This window comes from Sander lucioperca, chromosome 10 (genome assembly GCF_008315115.2).
Source record: "Sander lucioperca isolate FBNREF2018 chromosome 10, SLUC_FBN_1.2, whole genome shotgun sequence".
Lineage (NCBI taxonomy): Eukaryota > Metazoa > Chordata > Actinopteri > Perciformes > Percidae > Sander > Sander lucioperca.
Genome location: NC_050182.1, coordinates 34,410,695 through 34,426,621, shown reverse-complemented (window position 1 = coordinate 34,426,621; position 15,927 = coordinate 34,410,695). Strand labels below are relative to the sequence as shown.

At 40.9% G+C, this 15,927-nt stretch overlaps 2 protein-coding genes and 1 long non-coding RNA gene across 3 annotated transcripts; 2 read left to right on the top strand and 1 right to left on the bottom strand.

Moving 5' to 3' along the window:
* The first annotated feature begins 658 nt into the window (after positions 1-658).
* On the top strand, positions 659-3,994 carry prelid3a (PRELI domain containing 3A). Its single transcript, XM_031278265.2, has 7 exons — positions 659-1,042; positions 1,495-1,663; positions 2,148-2,237; positions 2,401-2,471; positions 2,628-2,730; positions 3,513-3,587; positions 3,751-3,994. The coding sequence occupies exons 1-6, from the start codon at positions 1,011-1,013 to the stop codon at positions 3,570-3,572; spliced, it is 525 nt and encodes a 174-aa protein (XP_031134125.1). The 5' UTR covers positions 659-1,010; the 3' UTR covers positions 3,573-3,587; positions 3,751-3,994.
* A 3,823-nt stretch (positions 3,995-7,817) lies between these two features.
* fbxo32 (F-box protein 32) lies at positions 7,818-15,927 on the bottom strand. Its single transcript, XM_031278264.2, has 9 exons — positions 15,656-15,927; positions 14,983-15,104; positions 14,585-14,634; positions 14,363-14,455; positions 11,510-11,603; positions 10,657-10,841; positions 9,971-10,153; positions 9,274-9,417; positions 7,818-9,138 (listed from the first exon to the last, which is right to left on the bottom strand). Exons 1-9 carry the CDS (start codon positions 15,766-15,768, stop codon positions 9,049-9,051), a joined length of 1,074 nt encoding a protein of 357 aa, XP_031134124.1. The 5' UTR covers positions 15,769-15,927; the 3' UTR covers positions 7,818-9,048.
* LOC116035262 lies at positions 9,782-10,113 on the top strand. The gene is made up of 2 exons (XR_004101311.1): positions 9,782-9,915; positions 9,946-10,113. It is a non-coding gene; the product is annotated as an uncharacterized LOC116035262 (long non-coding RNA).

Here is a 15,927-nt window from a genome sequence, read left to right as displayed (position 1 = left end):
TCTTTTGGTGCCACTTGACCGGGATGATGGAAAGATGGTAAGCGCATGCGCACAAATGGAGGCGGATGCAGCTGCAGCAAGGCTACATATCAGCTTCGTCAAGTCAGCCAGACGCAACCACAGTAAGACAGGAAACGCATTGGTCTTGTGTCGCCTAACTGGACCAAAGAACAATTGTACATAAAAGTTCTTGGTGGACATAACACATTAAAAGTGAGTCAGCATCGCTGTAAAATAAATCCAAGAGAATAGCACCATAGTGCATTAAGGTCTAATGATAAAAGTGGGTAATGGATATAGGCTTATATGCCTAATAAAGGAAACGTATTGAATGACTCACCCAGCAAACATGTTAATGAATTTAGGAGTTGGTTATTAAGATAATGTGTAGTAGGCTATTGAAGTATTTTGATCCCCAGCTGTTTAAAAGGGTAGCCTAAACTAGCCTGTACGAACTTGTTGTGTCACACAGAAAAAGCCTCGTCTTAAATCATTTGTAACTGACTCAAACTGTATAACGTTTCTAAAACCTTAGGCTCTATATCTTCATCAGATATTTCAAAGGCTGAGGATGATGTCAGTTAAACGGAAGTTTCAATCGTGACAGGTGAATGGTTTTATTTTGAAATCTATGACAATACCCCTGTAGGCTATCTCACTTTGTCTGGCTTGACATTTGGTTTTTCTCCGCTGTTGCACCAGCCGGCTTCTCTCTTGTCCTCTACTGTACGAGCTGTCTGTTCGAATCTCTGAATTACATGTTTTTCCTGTGACGGGGGGATCAGAAGAGCATATTGCGCACTCTTTACGCAAGGTCGATATGCGAAGAAAAGCAGAGATGTGCTCTCCGGACTCACTTCATTGATGGTCGTGAGCTTCCATCACAGGCCCTGTAACGTTACTATCTGATTACTGGAGCCAGTTCCTCATATGAAAATGGTCCGTTGAAATGTAGTTTCCGATCACGGAGGGTTTCTCAGCGATAAGGTCAAGACTTGTCTTTTTGAAAAATGAAAATTTGGAGCACGGAACATGTTTTCAGGTTGGTCATCGGTTATTGTTTAGGACATTCCTAAAGCAGAATGAACTGGTCTGTCATATGGGCTAGGTTGATGGGACCTTCAACTTCAATAACTCGTTTAAAAATAAATCTGAATTTAATAGAACTCTGAAGCTCACGACTTTATGATTCTGGACAGTAAATGCCACCTGCTCTATATTATAGCCCATGGTGATGGTGATCACTATGAGCCTTTGACATCAGGAGTCAGCCACAACCATAGCCTCTCCAGTCACAGTTTTGTCCCGGAGAAGCACATTAGGGAAGGTTTTTAAGCACTTTCTGCAATAACCCTGCACACTTGACTTAATAAGGAGATCATAAAACATAGTCCCATACACTCTGTTAGTTAAGTCTTTTGTCAGTTTATCAAAAAGATGCCCAGCATGTTTTAGCCAATAGTAACATTGAATATGTGGATGTTTTGTGTGCAGTTACCCATGGGAGACGGTGATCAAGGCTGCCATGAGAAAGTACCCAAACCCCATGAACACTAATGTGGTCGGGGTGGACGTTCTGGACCGCAGCCTGGATACACAGGGACGCCTGCACAGCCACAGACTGCTCAGCACAGAGTGGGGCCTCCCGGGCATTGTGCGAGCGGTAAGTCATCAACACACACACACACACACACACACACACACACACACACACACATTGAGATGTATAGAAATATAGAAGAATACACGGTCAGAGGCAGACAGGTGAGGTGCATACATGGAGAAGACTAAGACATAGGTTTCTTGACTGGGTGTTCAGTGACCTGCAGGGGTCTGGACAGCTAATGTGTTGTTATTCATCTGAAGTCATTTACAACAGTTTCACTCTGTCCATTCCCCACCGACAGTACCGTGCTGTAGAAACAAACCACAGCTTCTAGAATGGGTCGTTCAGCGGTCGTTCCATCGAGGTTTTCAGAGCAAAAATTCAAAAGTGTGTCCTCTAAAAGTTGTGGCACGTGCATACACAAGGCAAGTGATATTTGGACTGATTTTATTGTACTCAATGTGTATTATTGTGTGTGTGTGTGTGTGTGTGTGTGTGTGTGTGTGTGTGTGTGTGTGTGTGTGTGTGTGTGTGTGTGTAGATATTGGGAACCAACCATACACAGACGTATGTGAAGGAACACTCCATAGTGGACCCAGAGGAGAAAAAGATGGAGCTGTGCTCAACAAATGTAAGTTAATACTGAGTCCATCAACTGCCAACATAAACCTAATTTACAGGAAATACCGTGGTACCTTATAATACAAATTGTTATTTCCAAATCAATGGCGTGCACTGTGTTTGCATCATAATATTCCATAAATAAGGAAATCCAAATGTATTTTATCTTCCAGATTACTCTCACCAACCTGATTTCAGTGGATGAGAGGCTTCTTTACAGACCGCATCCAGACAACCCTGAGGTGTAAGTATTTGTTCAACTTTATATCATTTCTGAAAGCATCTCTGGGTACAGAGTGTGTGTACTATTGTCCTAGTTTCATACTTTCATGCAGGTAAGGGTGTTATTCTATTTGTTAATGTCTTACAGTAATCACATTCTGTCCCCCTCCCTCCTTAGTACCGTCCTGACCCAGGAGGCCATCATCACAGTTAAGGGAGTGAGTCTAAGCAGTTACCTGGAGGGGATGATGGCTAGGAGAATGTCAGCTAACGCCAGGAAGGTAACCAGGGTTTTTCCTGCCTCAGAATGGGCCTTGGGGGGGGGGATGACTACGCACGACAGTAAGCATGATCGGTCCGCGTACAGTAAAGGCAATGAGTCTGTGTTACCTTATTTGACAGAAATCTGTGTGCATTTGCCTGTTATTTCTGACAATTTGATAAACAAAAATGTTGATTACACCTAAGTAAGTGAAACCCCAATCAACAAAACTGCTTAAAAAAGTAATATAAATATTTAAATACCACCGTTAAAATCACCAGGAGAGCCTGACGCAGCCAGACTCTGGACGGTAAAACTGATATAAGCACTCCTATTTAAGTTTATGTTCTGCTTTTTCAACTGTTGTTTGGTAAATTGCTGTTAAACACAGTCAAAGAAGATTTGAATTGCTATTTTGTCTCTCAATTCTTCTCATTTTGGCACTGATTTCCCTTTTGGACTGGCTATAACCTCTTTGGGGGCGCCAAAAAGTCCTCTATGCAGGAACAACCCTGGTAATACAAATCAGTACATTTATACCTATACGCTCGTTGTATCTTTTGCATGCAGTCTAAACGTCGATGCAAGTTATAAAGACATTGCTGAGGATTTCTTTGCATGCCTTCTAACCTTCTTATATACAGTCTATGCTTCTAACTGGGACTTTACTGTATCTGCAGTTCCAGGGTGAGTTCATTGGACCTATAGTCAAAAGTTACTATTTCCAGCACTGTCTATCACTGTGTATGACTTTTTCTTCTCCTCTTTAATCTTCTGTTTCTCTTCTGTGTGGATCTGTAGGGTTGGGATGCTATTGAGTGGATTATTCAGAACTCTGAAAGCGAGAACATACCTCTGTGACATTTACTAACTCTGGTAACTCTTCTCCTGATTTTTCCTTTGCAACCTTCAGTCTTACCAGATCATTATAAGCATGCCACTCTTTTGTTCTCTCTCAAAACTACAACAATCTAAAGTCTTCCATGTGTGTATGCATGTGGCACATAATGCTCAGTGCTCATTTTTTTTGCATACACAGGACTGCAGTTCTACAGTGACAACTGCTTTCCCCGCTACACCTCATACACCACCGGGGGATTCTCAGCGTCTCGGGATCCTCTGCAGTTGGTACTTATATCGCCATGCACTGGAAACTCAGACAGACAGTGAAATGTTGCCAAAGCTGAATGGTTATAGAGTTGGATTTAAGGGTTGTGTTTCCAAGTCTAGTAGGTGTGGCTCAATGCTAACTCAGTACTTTAAAATCCATTAACAGTTATTCTAATCGAGGCAAGTGAGGTGAAAAGGACATTTTTCCCTCCACGTGTTAAACAAGCTGTACCGTCAATAAACTGAAGGTCTAAAATGTAAGGGTGCTGCTCTCAACATCATGAGACTTCACTAGTTTGAATATAATATCACTACCCCACATTTCCGTTGCTCTCATGTCATAGTTTAGCATACTGTGGAAGAGATGCAGAGGAGGAGGAATGCAGGAGGTACACACATTCTTAGAAAGCAAGGTATGGCACAATAAATATGCAACAAACTTCATAACTTTTATTTGAACTGATGTAATTCTTCTGTAATGTCAAACATTGGAGACTCCTATTGCAGGAGTTTACATTTTTTTTATTTAAAAATAAAAGTTTTTTTACTGGTGCTTATGTGTTTCAAAAGGCACAAACTGTAGATGATATGTTTGCATGATAGTCGTGAAAAAAAAAGGGGAGGAGGGTTATTAAAGAAAAATCTGTAGTAGCGGCCTATACATTTGCTAATGCAGCTTTAGATAGAAAGAATTCAAAGAAATGATATTGTTTATGTCAGAAAAAAAGATGGGAATGTACCGTTGCCTTCTTTTTCTGCTGTCAAGGCAACAATACAGGGGCTCCTTTTTGATGTACACATTCTGGGCATTACTGCCTTAAACCAGCAGATTTGTAACTGGGTTAACCCTCTGAGGATGAAAGACGCAAACGATGTTTGACAAAACTCCTACTCAAAAAGCGATATTACAAAATTTCATTTCAGACATTTATTTACTATTTTAATCATATATAACCTAAGACTTTGGTAAATTCATTTCAAGCACTGAAACAACTTGTACAACACATCAGAAGTTAAAGGTCCTATGACATGCTGCTTTTTGGATGCTTTTATATAGACCATAGTAGGGCTGAACGATTAATTGCATTTGCGATAATATCGCGATATGTTAAAACGCGATTTCCTAATCGCAAAGGCTGCGATTTGGTCACATGACTCGCGAGAGCAAATCAGTCTGCACTCCGCAGAGAAAGCATCAACTTAGCATGCTAACGCTACACTGTACCTTGAGCTGATTTCTGTCATTCAAACAACTCTGAGTTGTAGTTTAAAACTTTTACAGCCATTTTAATAAAATGAAGGGTTTTATTCTGGTTCAAGTCCATACGTGCAGTTAATGGATACAGACACGCAGAACTGAAGGCTCGGTTTGCAACTAGCTCTGATTAGCGGTTAGCTCTGATTAGCGGTTAGCTCCGGTTAGCGGTTAGCTCCGTTATAAAGATATGAGTGGAGGAGCTGCCACTGAGAGGGGTAATCAACCAGACTCTGATAAATGACGTTCGGGGAGCTTTCACAGCAGCGTGGCCGCGGTGTTTCAACGGTTTTATTAGTACAGTTAATCCCACGGCAAGAACACCAGCAACTAGCTAACGCAACGATAGCCTCTCTGAACAAGTGCACAGCACGCAACTTCACGAGGGGGAGGGGCTGGAGGCAGCTCCTCTGTGCACTGTAAAAAAAAATACACTGTTGTGTGTGTGTGTGTGTGTGTATACTATACTTTTACTTTACTTCTACGTCTAGTGTGTAATTGTGTGTTGTTCATACTATAAAATGATTTATTGTTTGTCTTTGTTGAATAATACAGAAGACAAAGCTTAAAAAAATAATCGCAATATTTGGGAAAAAAAATCGCAATTAGATTATTTTCAAAAATCGTTCAGCCCTAGACCATAGTGGTCCCCTAATACTGTATCTGAAGTCTCTTTCCCGAAATTCAGCCTTGGTGCAGAATAACAGCCACTAGAGCCAGTCCCACAATGAGCTTTCCTTAAGATGTGCCATTTCTGTGTCTGTAGCTTTAAATGCTATTGAGGAGGAGAGGGGGGGGGCAAGGTGGAGGGTGGGGGTGTGGCCTTGACCAACTGCCATGCTTCGCTTGTTTGCAACCCATGATGTCTCTCTGTCGTATTCTCTCATTCGGGCCAAATTCTCTGGGCGGGCAAAGCAGAGAAAGGGGAGGTAACCTTTCTCCTTATGACGTCATAAAGGGAAGATTCCAGATCGGCCCATCTGAGCTTTCATTTTCTCAAAGGCAGAGCAGGATACCCAGGTCTTGGTTTACACCCATCACCATTTCTAGCCACTGGGGGACCATAGGCAGGCTGGGGGAACTCATATTAATGTTAAAAAACCTCATAAAGTGAAATTTTCATGCCATGGGACCTTTAAGGTTTGTTTTCATAAGAGATTTGAGGACTTTCAAAAAGCCAACATCAACGTTCCAGCTTTAGCGCCAAATTATCTCTATACACACTGCTCTAGAAAAAATGTGGGCATCACTATACGGAAAGCTGAGTTTGTTCTGAACATTTTGATATGAAACACATGGGGATCAGGTATATACAAATACCCTAAAAAGGTCAACTTAAGAAGATATGTGAAAATGCCTTTAGACCTCAGAGGGTTAAAGAGGAAGATGCATGTTTAGCTTTTGTGACCAGTATAGTAAAAAGATAGTGTGAATCTCTCTGTGGGCAGGATTCCTTTTTTTTAAATGGCCTTAAATGATGCCTGTGTATTATTGCTTTGGCAGCTGTATCATTCATGCCTTTGCAAATCACGCACACGATGCTACCAAATGTTGAACTTCTCTGTAAAAGCTACCTACACACCCTGAGGAGCAGGGCGCTACTGTGTGCAGAGGAAGATGCACATAATTACAATGACGTATGTGCTAAATCATATTTCTTTGTTAAAGTGAATAATATTTACATATTTGTAGAAATATTATTTATTTTAAAAAAACATTGTATAACAAGCAGTGAATTGTTTATATTGTCTGAATGTCATGCATTTCATTTGCTTTTTACATTTTGTTTTAACTTCAACTGTTCTCCTATTGAAAATTAAAAGAATTGTTTGAGAAAATGACTTTCTGAAGCTTGAACATAGTAGAGATCGACCGATGCTGGTTTTTCAAGGCCGATACTGACACAGATTATTAGTAGTTAATGAAAGCCTTAACCGATATTTGGAACCGATATGCATTTACATTGAAAATGAAAATCTTTAAGTCAAAATTAAGATTTTAGAATGTTACAACCTCCAACATAAAACATTGTTTAGATGCTTTAAGCAATTATTTAATAAATGAGAAACTTTCGACATAATACACAGTAAAAGATAGTCTGATAGTGTTGTGGGCGGGACATTAAGTCAGACTCAGTGGTGAGTGAAACCGAAGCAGAGGGACAGACACAGAGCTGTAGCAGAGCCAAAGTAGCGCACTTTTTAACTAATTAACTTCATCGGTTATCAGGCAAATAAAACGCCGATACAGATAATCTGCAAACGTAGAACATAGTGTTGTTGATCAAACAATTCATTGTTTAGCAACCTAGTGTTATTATACTGCTGCCTAATTAACACTAATGCCCCAGAGTTATTATTGGACACTTGTATTTGAAGATAGTGATTACGAGTGGTGGGGGAATGCCATTTGTTTTTTATTAGAGCCTCAGCTTAGTGTTTCATCATCTAAGCACTGTTCCACTTCTCTGCTCCAGAAAGAAACACTCAGGTATGAAGAGTGATGGAAACTCTGAGGCAGAGAAAACATCACTCATAGAGATAGTTGTTGTAAGGATGTCCTGAGTACAAACAGTACCCATACCAAGATTTCTGTTTTTTTAACCACTACCTTGCAGTTCATCATTTGTCCAATAGAGAGCACAATTTTGCCATCAGCCAGAGCCTGGCTTCTTACTCACCAACATAATATACATAATGCTTCAGTGTGTGCTTAAGATGTGATGACTACATAAAAACAGATGGAAGTAAGATTATTTTCTTTTATTTATTCATTCAACAGAACATAAACAGAATGCATTGCATAGCATGTACATCATTCCTCACTGTCTGAGCAGTAATAGAGGAAAGTCTGGGTCAAATTGCACCTTTATACAAATATTTCCATTCCTTGCCAGAATCTCAATTAATAAATAAGTAAACACAATCAGCTGGGTGTTTTAAAAAAAAAAATCATGCAGGAGGCTACAGAAAGAAAACAAGGTGTTTCACCAAGACAGTCAACTTTGGTATCAGAGCATCAGATCTTAAATACCACTCTTCTGTAAATGAGACATTTGTTGATGATAAAAACAGCATCAGGATCTAAAAAACATTGCAAACGAGGATTTAGCTGTACTGGTTTCAAGTTTCGTGATAAGGCACATGCCATCTTTATACTGACTTTGATTACAATCTTTGGTAATACTGCACTCCCGTGCTGTTGCTATAGCAGCCACAGCAGAAAACACACAATAAAAAAAGAAAAGTCATATCAAATCTTTATAAAAGTGAAAAAACAAAGAAAATAGAAAACACACTGTGGTGTGTCAACATATAGAATCCTCACTCAGTCTAACGATCAATTTCAACTCCCTTGCTTACATTCAATATCTCTGCAGCAACTCAAGATTTACATCTCTCCGTCCCAGCGCACAGGATATTATTGCATCTGAACATCAACACATGGCATCTCCCCCATGTGAGCAGGCTTTGTAACATAAATAACAAATCACAATTTCAAACAGGTTTGAATTAAAAAAAAAAAAAAAAAAAAAAACAAAGGGTTGAAAACCAAAAATAAAAGTATAACCAAATTCTCCAAATTTGGAAAAACAAGTGCACACATCTGAGGTCAACAGGTTTACTGTTTACTTTGGAGGTGTACTTCCAAAAAAAACTGAACTAAGACTAAACTCTGACAGCTGAGTGTTCCCTTTATCCGCCGCTCCTTCACCCACGGGCCAACTGGCTGCTACATCTCTTTTCCTCTCCGTCACATTCACTTGCTTTCAACTGAACTCTCCCAGAGGTCTCCGTACCCTTTCAAAGAAACTCGATTGCATAATGTCCCACTGCCTGAACCCCCTCCAGTCACACCTCAACTAAAAACACATCCAGGAATTGATTGTGCCATTAAACAAAAACAATATTGTACATTTCTATTTACAGTATGTACAGTCAGTTCATCTGGATTTTTTTTTGGGGGGTGGGATCAGAAGTTGAAAAGGTTAATAAAGTCTTGAGGGTAGAGGGACATGGTGCAACTGTCTGGGTTGTTGGCTGTGCAGGGATGGTTTGTGTCCTGGGAAAAGAAACAAAGACACACAACTATCAATATTAAATGGTTTATTTTCTGTTTTTGCTTTACTAACACTGACATTTGAGTTTCTTATCCACTTTGATCAAGTGCACAAAAGAAGAAGAAAAAAAATACTACCTTCCAGAAAAGGATGTGGCAGTGTGTGCAGAAGTGCAGGGTGTCACTGTATTGCTCTCTGTGAGGATAGCAGCGACTCAGCTTAAAGTACATCTTCTTCCACTCCAGCTGTCCTTTGTCTGACACCATCAGGCGCTTCCGGATCTAAAGAAGAGGTAAACAGACTTTAAGACAGGGCCCAAGGAGAGAAAAAATACTTTGAAATATCTACTTTAATGTCAACGTTCTTGAGAATTTCTTTTGTATCCCAATTCACTACTACACACAGAGTAAAAGATGGAGCATTAATAGATAGGACAACTAAATCTAAAAAGCACTCTAACCTGTAGGAAAGTTTCACTGTAACCTACTTTTAACGCCTGAGAACGTCTCGCTTATCAAGTGCATGCTTTTGAGCATGGCGCTAGGTTACTCGCTAGGTTGTCAGTATGCACACTAAGGCCTCCTATTTTCCAGTAGCAAGTCTCGTTTATCAGAGATGCTTGAACTCCTCGTAGAGTGATTTTAATGACGTGCATGTCAAAAAGACAGCTCTGTCGTCTTATGTTTTAGGGTCTCAAGTATGTAACCTTGTTATTGTGAGGACAACGAGGAACACTGGCAACCTGCCATGTATGCAAATGTGTGTAAGGGCAAGGAAGAGTGCATCATTCTCATTCTATATGCATTTAGGGATCATCCATTCATTTCTACATGCCTGTCTGTCTGTGAAGTGGTACTGGCAGAGTCTCTTCCACAGCAGCCGGTCCTCAGTGAGGGCCCCCAGCTCGGGGCACACCTGGCCCAGGCTGACCAGGTCCCTGCCATCCGTCAGACGCTGCATGATGTTCAACTGGAGACTGACAGGCAGGTCGGTCAGAGTCATGCCTGTAGATGTGGGCTGAAGAAAACAGAAGGCATAAGGAAAGTTGTGAATACACAGTAATGGACATTTGCATTTAGGCCCTTCTTGAATTCTCTAAATTTTCCATCCTAAGTAGAGCTGCACGATATGAGGAAAATATCTAATTGCGATTATTTTGACTGATATTGCGATTGTAATACGATTTGCGATATTGGAGGGAATGATAATTTTTGTGTCATTATTTCCTATTTCATTCAAAAATATTAAAATTTTAAGTGTGATTTTTGCAAGGATCTGTACCAAACAAAGATTTTGTCTTTAGTCTGTAGGATAGCATTTGTAGGCCGGGACGTCTCTGCAGCACCATCCTAATTAAGAATGTTTGACACATATTGCCTTTAACAATAGTTGCGCCCCTTGCGATTTGGATATTGCACTAGTCCATTTTGCGATAAAATTACGATTAATTGTGCAGCCCTAATCATAAGAGAACTTTGGTGGATCAGGCTCCTAGCCCTGTATTTTGGGCAGATGCTTACCCTGTTGATCTGGATGTTGTCTAGCTGCTGCTGCCACTGCAGGATGTTCTCCATGCGGTGCAGCCAGGTGTTGATGTTCCCCACCAGGACAGACTTGCCCATGTCCTGAACCAGACCACACAGGGAGACATAGAGCATCTGCAGCAGCTCTTTGATGGGGCGAACGTTCTGCTGGTCATCCAGAACTGAGGAGGAAATCAGAAGATATTCATTTACCTCAATTTATTACTTCAATCGTGACTCATAAGTGAGGTTTTAAAGCCTGGGTATTACAGAGAGATTAGCAGCTACCATGCAAACCGCTAAAAAGTGAAATATGTATTGTGAGTCATCGAAAAGCACATTACTAAAGCAAATGTTTTGGAGTGGCTGTACTCTTCTCCTGTGACGTTTATAATATTTGGCCAACAGGTTTCAGAACGCCACCTAAACAACCTGAATCTCTGTTTAGCAGAGGGAACATTTAGTTTACACTAAGGCTTGCTGAGGCGTCTGGTGACTGTCAGTGTTTTTCACTGTGCCATTAAAGCACTAAATTCACTCCTCGGCCTTCTTTACAGGTCGTTAGGGCTCATTTCCTCACCTATTACTGCAAACTGAGCAGGAAGGCCTCATTCGTTTGCATTTATGTCTTTTAGAAAGACGAGGAGTCTCTTAACATTTGATCCAACAATGAAGAAAATTAAATAGACTGAATGAGGGGCAATTTGTGCATTTGTGTATTGTTGTGCATGGAAAATGTACATATGCGTGTGAAGCAGAAAATCAACCCGTGGACCAAAAGGAGAGAAACTGAGAGGCAAACTAGTTGAGTATGAATTTAAAAGAATGGGAGAAGAGCAACAGGGCTCACCTTTCTGTACCACTCTCTCCAGAATATTCATGTAGTTTTTCTGCGCCACTCCGCTGAGCGAGGGGAGCTGGGACTTGGCGATAAGCTCCAGAAGCTAGAGCAGAGAAAGACAGAAAGAAAGAAAGAAAGAAACACAACATAAATTCCATCCTGTCAGCTGCTCAGACTCCCTGTTCCACTGCCTCATTACTTTAGGTTTGTTATGCTGCATTCTTAGAAAAGGCACTTGCAATCCTAACAATAAATGCTGTCCAGAACAAATTTGGAGCCGCTCCGACTGGTCATTCCTCTCAACTGAAGCTGGATCCAACAACCATTTAACAGCATGTTTGGCTCTGATCGCTCTTGATCAGAGTCTCTTTTGGGAAAGAAGCTACTAGAAAGGTGTTGGACAACAGCCCGTGCTGTCAACAACATCAGCCTCTGTAAACAAGCGTATAATCATTTGACACCTGACCCTCCTGTCATGTGAATTAGCTGAATCATTTGACAGAGTGTGTCTGCACTTGTGCGTGCGTCCATGCATGCTTGTGTGCGTGTGTGTGTGTGTGTGTGTGTGTGTGTGTGTGTGTCTGTGCAGTTGTTGCCGTTGGCTAGCGGACAAACAGTGGGTTCCAAGGTGGCATGTCTGTGACATCATGGAGAAACTTAAGTTCCCCGTTGCTCAATTCTGAGCAGAGCATATGACCTTTGTCATCATTCCAACGTCAACATATTGTTGGGAGCTTTCTGGTAAACTGGAGGGGATATTCGCGATAGTAAGTTATGGCAGGCATAAAAAGAAGACAGCACAAACGTTCCTCATTGCATAACTCTAAGCTCATAAAACTGGTTAACGAAAGATGCAGGTTCATTACTACAAATTGGGCCTACTCAAAGTAAGCATTCAGCCAAATTCCTAAATGAAAAGTAGATGAGTTTGGGGTTCTTAATAGTACCCAACTTTATGTGGTCGGGTTGGCTCAGTGGTAGAGCAGGCGCACATATACTGAGAGTTTTATGCCTCGACACAGAGGTCCAGGGTTTGAATCCGAACCTGTGACAATTTCCTGCATGTCTTCCCCCCTCTCTCTCCCCCCTTTCTAACCTTGCTGTCCTGTCAAAAATTAAAAAGGCGGAAAAGCCCAAAATATAATCTTTATTAATAGTACCCAACTTTAAACTAAATTACTTCTTCTACATCCTCACCCTTCGTGCTTGTGTTTTTACCAATTTTAAGCTTCTTTGCTTCCTCCTGGCTCTCCTTTTTCATTTTTTTCAGCTCCATTCCTAAAACCTAATCCCATGCCTTTCTTCTTTTAGCAGCTCATCAAGTGTTCCTCTCTTTGTAGAGCAGCCGTGCAGAACAATGTGCGTTTCCATATCTACTTTTAGCTCCTACTGTTCGCTAAACTGCACCACTTCACAGCTTGGCGTGTGGCTCAATAGTTTTCCACAAACACACCCAACAGTATCAGAAGCACGGCATCTTCTTGTTATTTTATAATGGCTCTGCTAAAACACGTTCATTTTAAGGTTTCTGTCTCCTTGAAAACAGCATCCATTGGTCTGCTTTGAGAAAGAAAAGAGGACCTCTTGTTGTCTCTTTGTGGAAGAACCCGATCCCTGTAACTGAGATGGAGTTAAATGAACCCGCAAATGCCATCAGACACAACCAGTGAAGAGCAGTGACCTAGGACACCGTGTCCAGACTAGACGCTAGTGTTACACAGCGATATTGTTTTTGGGGCTTACCACACTGCAGTGCACTTGTTAGCTGAAACCTGCACTAAAAAGGTCAATCCAAAACTGTATATGTCAAACTTTCTGTTGAAAGTTCTGTGTAAAGAGATTAGAAACTTAGATCACTTGTGGAATGATGGATTATTTTATATTCTGATATCTCTACCCTATACTTGTGTTTATGACTGTAGATAAAAAAAAACAACAAGTCATAAAACATGATCCTCTGCAATGTTACTGTTCGGCCAAAATGGAAAATCGGTACGTCTCCTCCTGGTCAAGCAGCAATTGGTACATCCCATCACATCTCATTAGGCAGGCACTTAAATAGGAAAGAGAAAGCTCAACAGAAAATTGAGGCATAGGTTAGGTAAAGAGAGAGACATAAAAGAGAGGATTAACGCAAAAGGAGGATGCCCGAGTCTGGCAGAGACAAGTGTGTGTGTGTGTGTGTGTGTGTGTGTGTGTGTGTGTATATATCTGAATATCTGAATCCTGAATCCTCTGGCAACTACCGGATCATGTTTCATAAACCCCTGTCGGGTGGTCGCACCTCACCGCACAGCTGTCACCCCCCCCCCCTCCCCCACACCCAACCCGGGACAGGAGAACACCAATGCATTCAGCTCACATGGGAGCACATGTGGGAGAGCTGGTGTTTGGTTCAGTGTGATGACACTTTGACATGGAGGGGAAAAGCTCCAAATTCAACTAAGGGATTCTCTATTAATATCCCATAATGCAATTACATTATTGATAATGATAGTGCATCAGATGTACACTTATAATTCAGAGTCATATAAAATGCTTGAAGTGAATAAACAGCACTGGTTAGCAAACAGGAATTGATTTTTAAATAAAAGCATTGGGTTGATTCAATTTTTTACAGCTAAATGTCATGCTATGTCACACTTTTACCCTACCACAAAAGACACGCATACACTCCCTTGGGTTGGTATCATCACCATTGAGAGAGTCCTGTCTGCAGAGCATTGATAAGAGCCAGGCAGAAGCATACACCCCCCGCTTAACCTTAACCTCTCCAAAACATTACTTATTGACAACCACAGAGGAAGAGAATCACAAGGGGTCAGAAGAAACTGGAAGAAAAAGAAAGAGAGGAGGACTCACTCTGACGACATAATTAAATCTCCTCGTGTCCTTGATGGCACTGCAGAAATCCAAGCGGTTGAAGGCCTCTCCCAGTGTACAATATCCGTGGCGCTGGGAAAATTCAATTATCAGGGTATTAGATTGAAATCCTCAGCAGGAGTACAGGGTTTTTTCAGCATGTTTACATTAGCAATGTTGATATGAAAAGTTGATGAGAAAGTGAATGAGTTGGTTTGTTACCTCCTTGGTGCTTCCTTTATGAACATAAATCCAGTTTTCCCTGTGGAAATCTGTGAGAAAACAGAATGTTTATATTAGTGGCCTGCCCTCATTAAGCAGCTTAGAAGCATTCTGACAAATGCACACTCACAGACACACACACAGCACCAATAAGATGCAATTTCAAAGTCAGTATAGTTATTGAAATAGTTTATAAATGATGGAAAATTAATCAGAAACAGTATTATCAGAGAAGTGTTCCCCTCATGAACATTGCATAACATCCTCCCAACCCTCTCCTGTTAATGTTTTTGGTCTGGAAGCTAACTTTGGGATATTATTATTGCAAATTGTAACCCCACATATTAAATTACAAAATATTATCCTTTGCACTGTGTGGCCCTTTCATTGTGACTCACAGGGGACCTTGGTGTTGTTGTTCATTTGGTCTTTTTTCCTCTTCTTGGCAGACATGTCGAAGCTAAGAGAGAGCAGCAGGTTCTCCTTGTTGAAACACTCCTCCTTCTCGGCTTTGCAGAAGCTGGAAAAACACCACACATATTTCATTAAGCCACCACTTTACAATTATATTTGGCATTTTTTATGCTTTTTCAACGGTTTCTTTTTCAGGACAGAGAGCATACTCATCACAACACCAAAACAAGGTGTCAAATACATACTGCCTTTGTTAATATACATATATGTGTTTTAACTGTAACCATAGGCCGTGTTAAAGGAAAGCTTTTCGTGCTAGTGTGGGCATTTTGGAAAGTGGACAGACTCAACAGACGTTTGTTAATCCCCTCACTTGTTGTGAGCGTATTAATAGCTCAGTGATTAGCCTGGAAAAGGAACATATGGCCTCAGAAAAACAAAGAGGTTAATAAGATGAAAAAACAACAAAAAAAAAACATGAAGGTGTTAGGCCTACTGTGTGTCTACCACTCTGCCTTTGTTCATAATGCTGCTTGGACTTTCTTTAAAATATCCCCCCCATCTCCCTCTCACTACTAGTGATGGCGCATTTAAGAGTTGCGCAAACTGTTGTGATGCAGACAGCGACATTTCTCAGGACTTGTTTTCAGGACCAACCTCTCCACGGAGACGTTGTTGTTTTTCTCGTCTGCTGTTGTCTTTTTCCACCCCTCCTCGGTTTTAACCCAACTCTGACCCGGCGACCTCCAGTCCTGTCCGAGGAAAGGCATCCTGGTTCGATGACGTCGAGTTAAAATAAATCTAAAATAATATCAGGAAACAGTCCCTGTTTGAGTTAATGTGTATCCCTTCTTGAAAGCAATGTGTTCTGGACGTATTTCTGGTCTAATATTGTCATTGCGCAGCTCTTCTTATATCCTCAACTCAGA

Bases quoted from the DNA above. Each gene is read 5' to 3' on its own strand.
- prelid3a (XM_031278265.2), top strand. From the start codon at position 1,011: ATGAAAATTTGGAGCACGGAACATGTTTTCAG. The intron at 2,238-2,400 runs GTAAGTTAATAC...TTTATCTTCCAG, and splicing joins TGGAGCTGTGCTCAACAAAT to ATTACTCTCACCAACCTGAT. The intron at 2,731-3,512 runs GTAACCAGGGTT...GTGGATCTGTAG, and splicing joins TGTCAGCTAACGCCAGGAAG to GGTTGGGATGCTATTGAGTG.
- fbxo32 (XM_031278264.2), bottom strand. From the start codon at position 15,768: ATGCCTTTCCTCGGACAGGACTGGAGGTCGCCGGGTCAGAGTTGGGTT. The intron at 14,635-14,982 runs GTGAGTCACAAT...GTTTTCTCACAG, and splicing joins CAACAACACCAAGGTCCCCT to ATTTCCACAGGGAAAACTGG. The intron at 10,154-10,656 runs GTAAGCATCTGC...TGTTTTCTTCAG, and splicing joins ACAACATCCAGATCAACAGG to CCCACATCTACAGGCATGAC.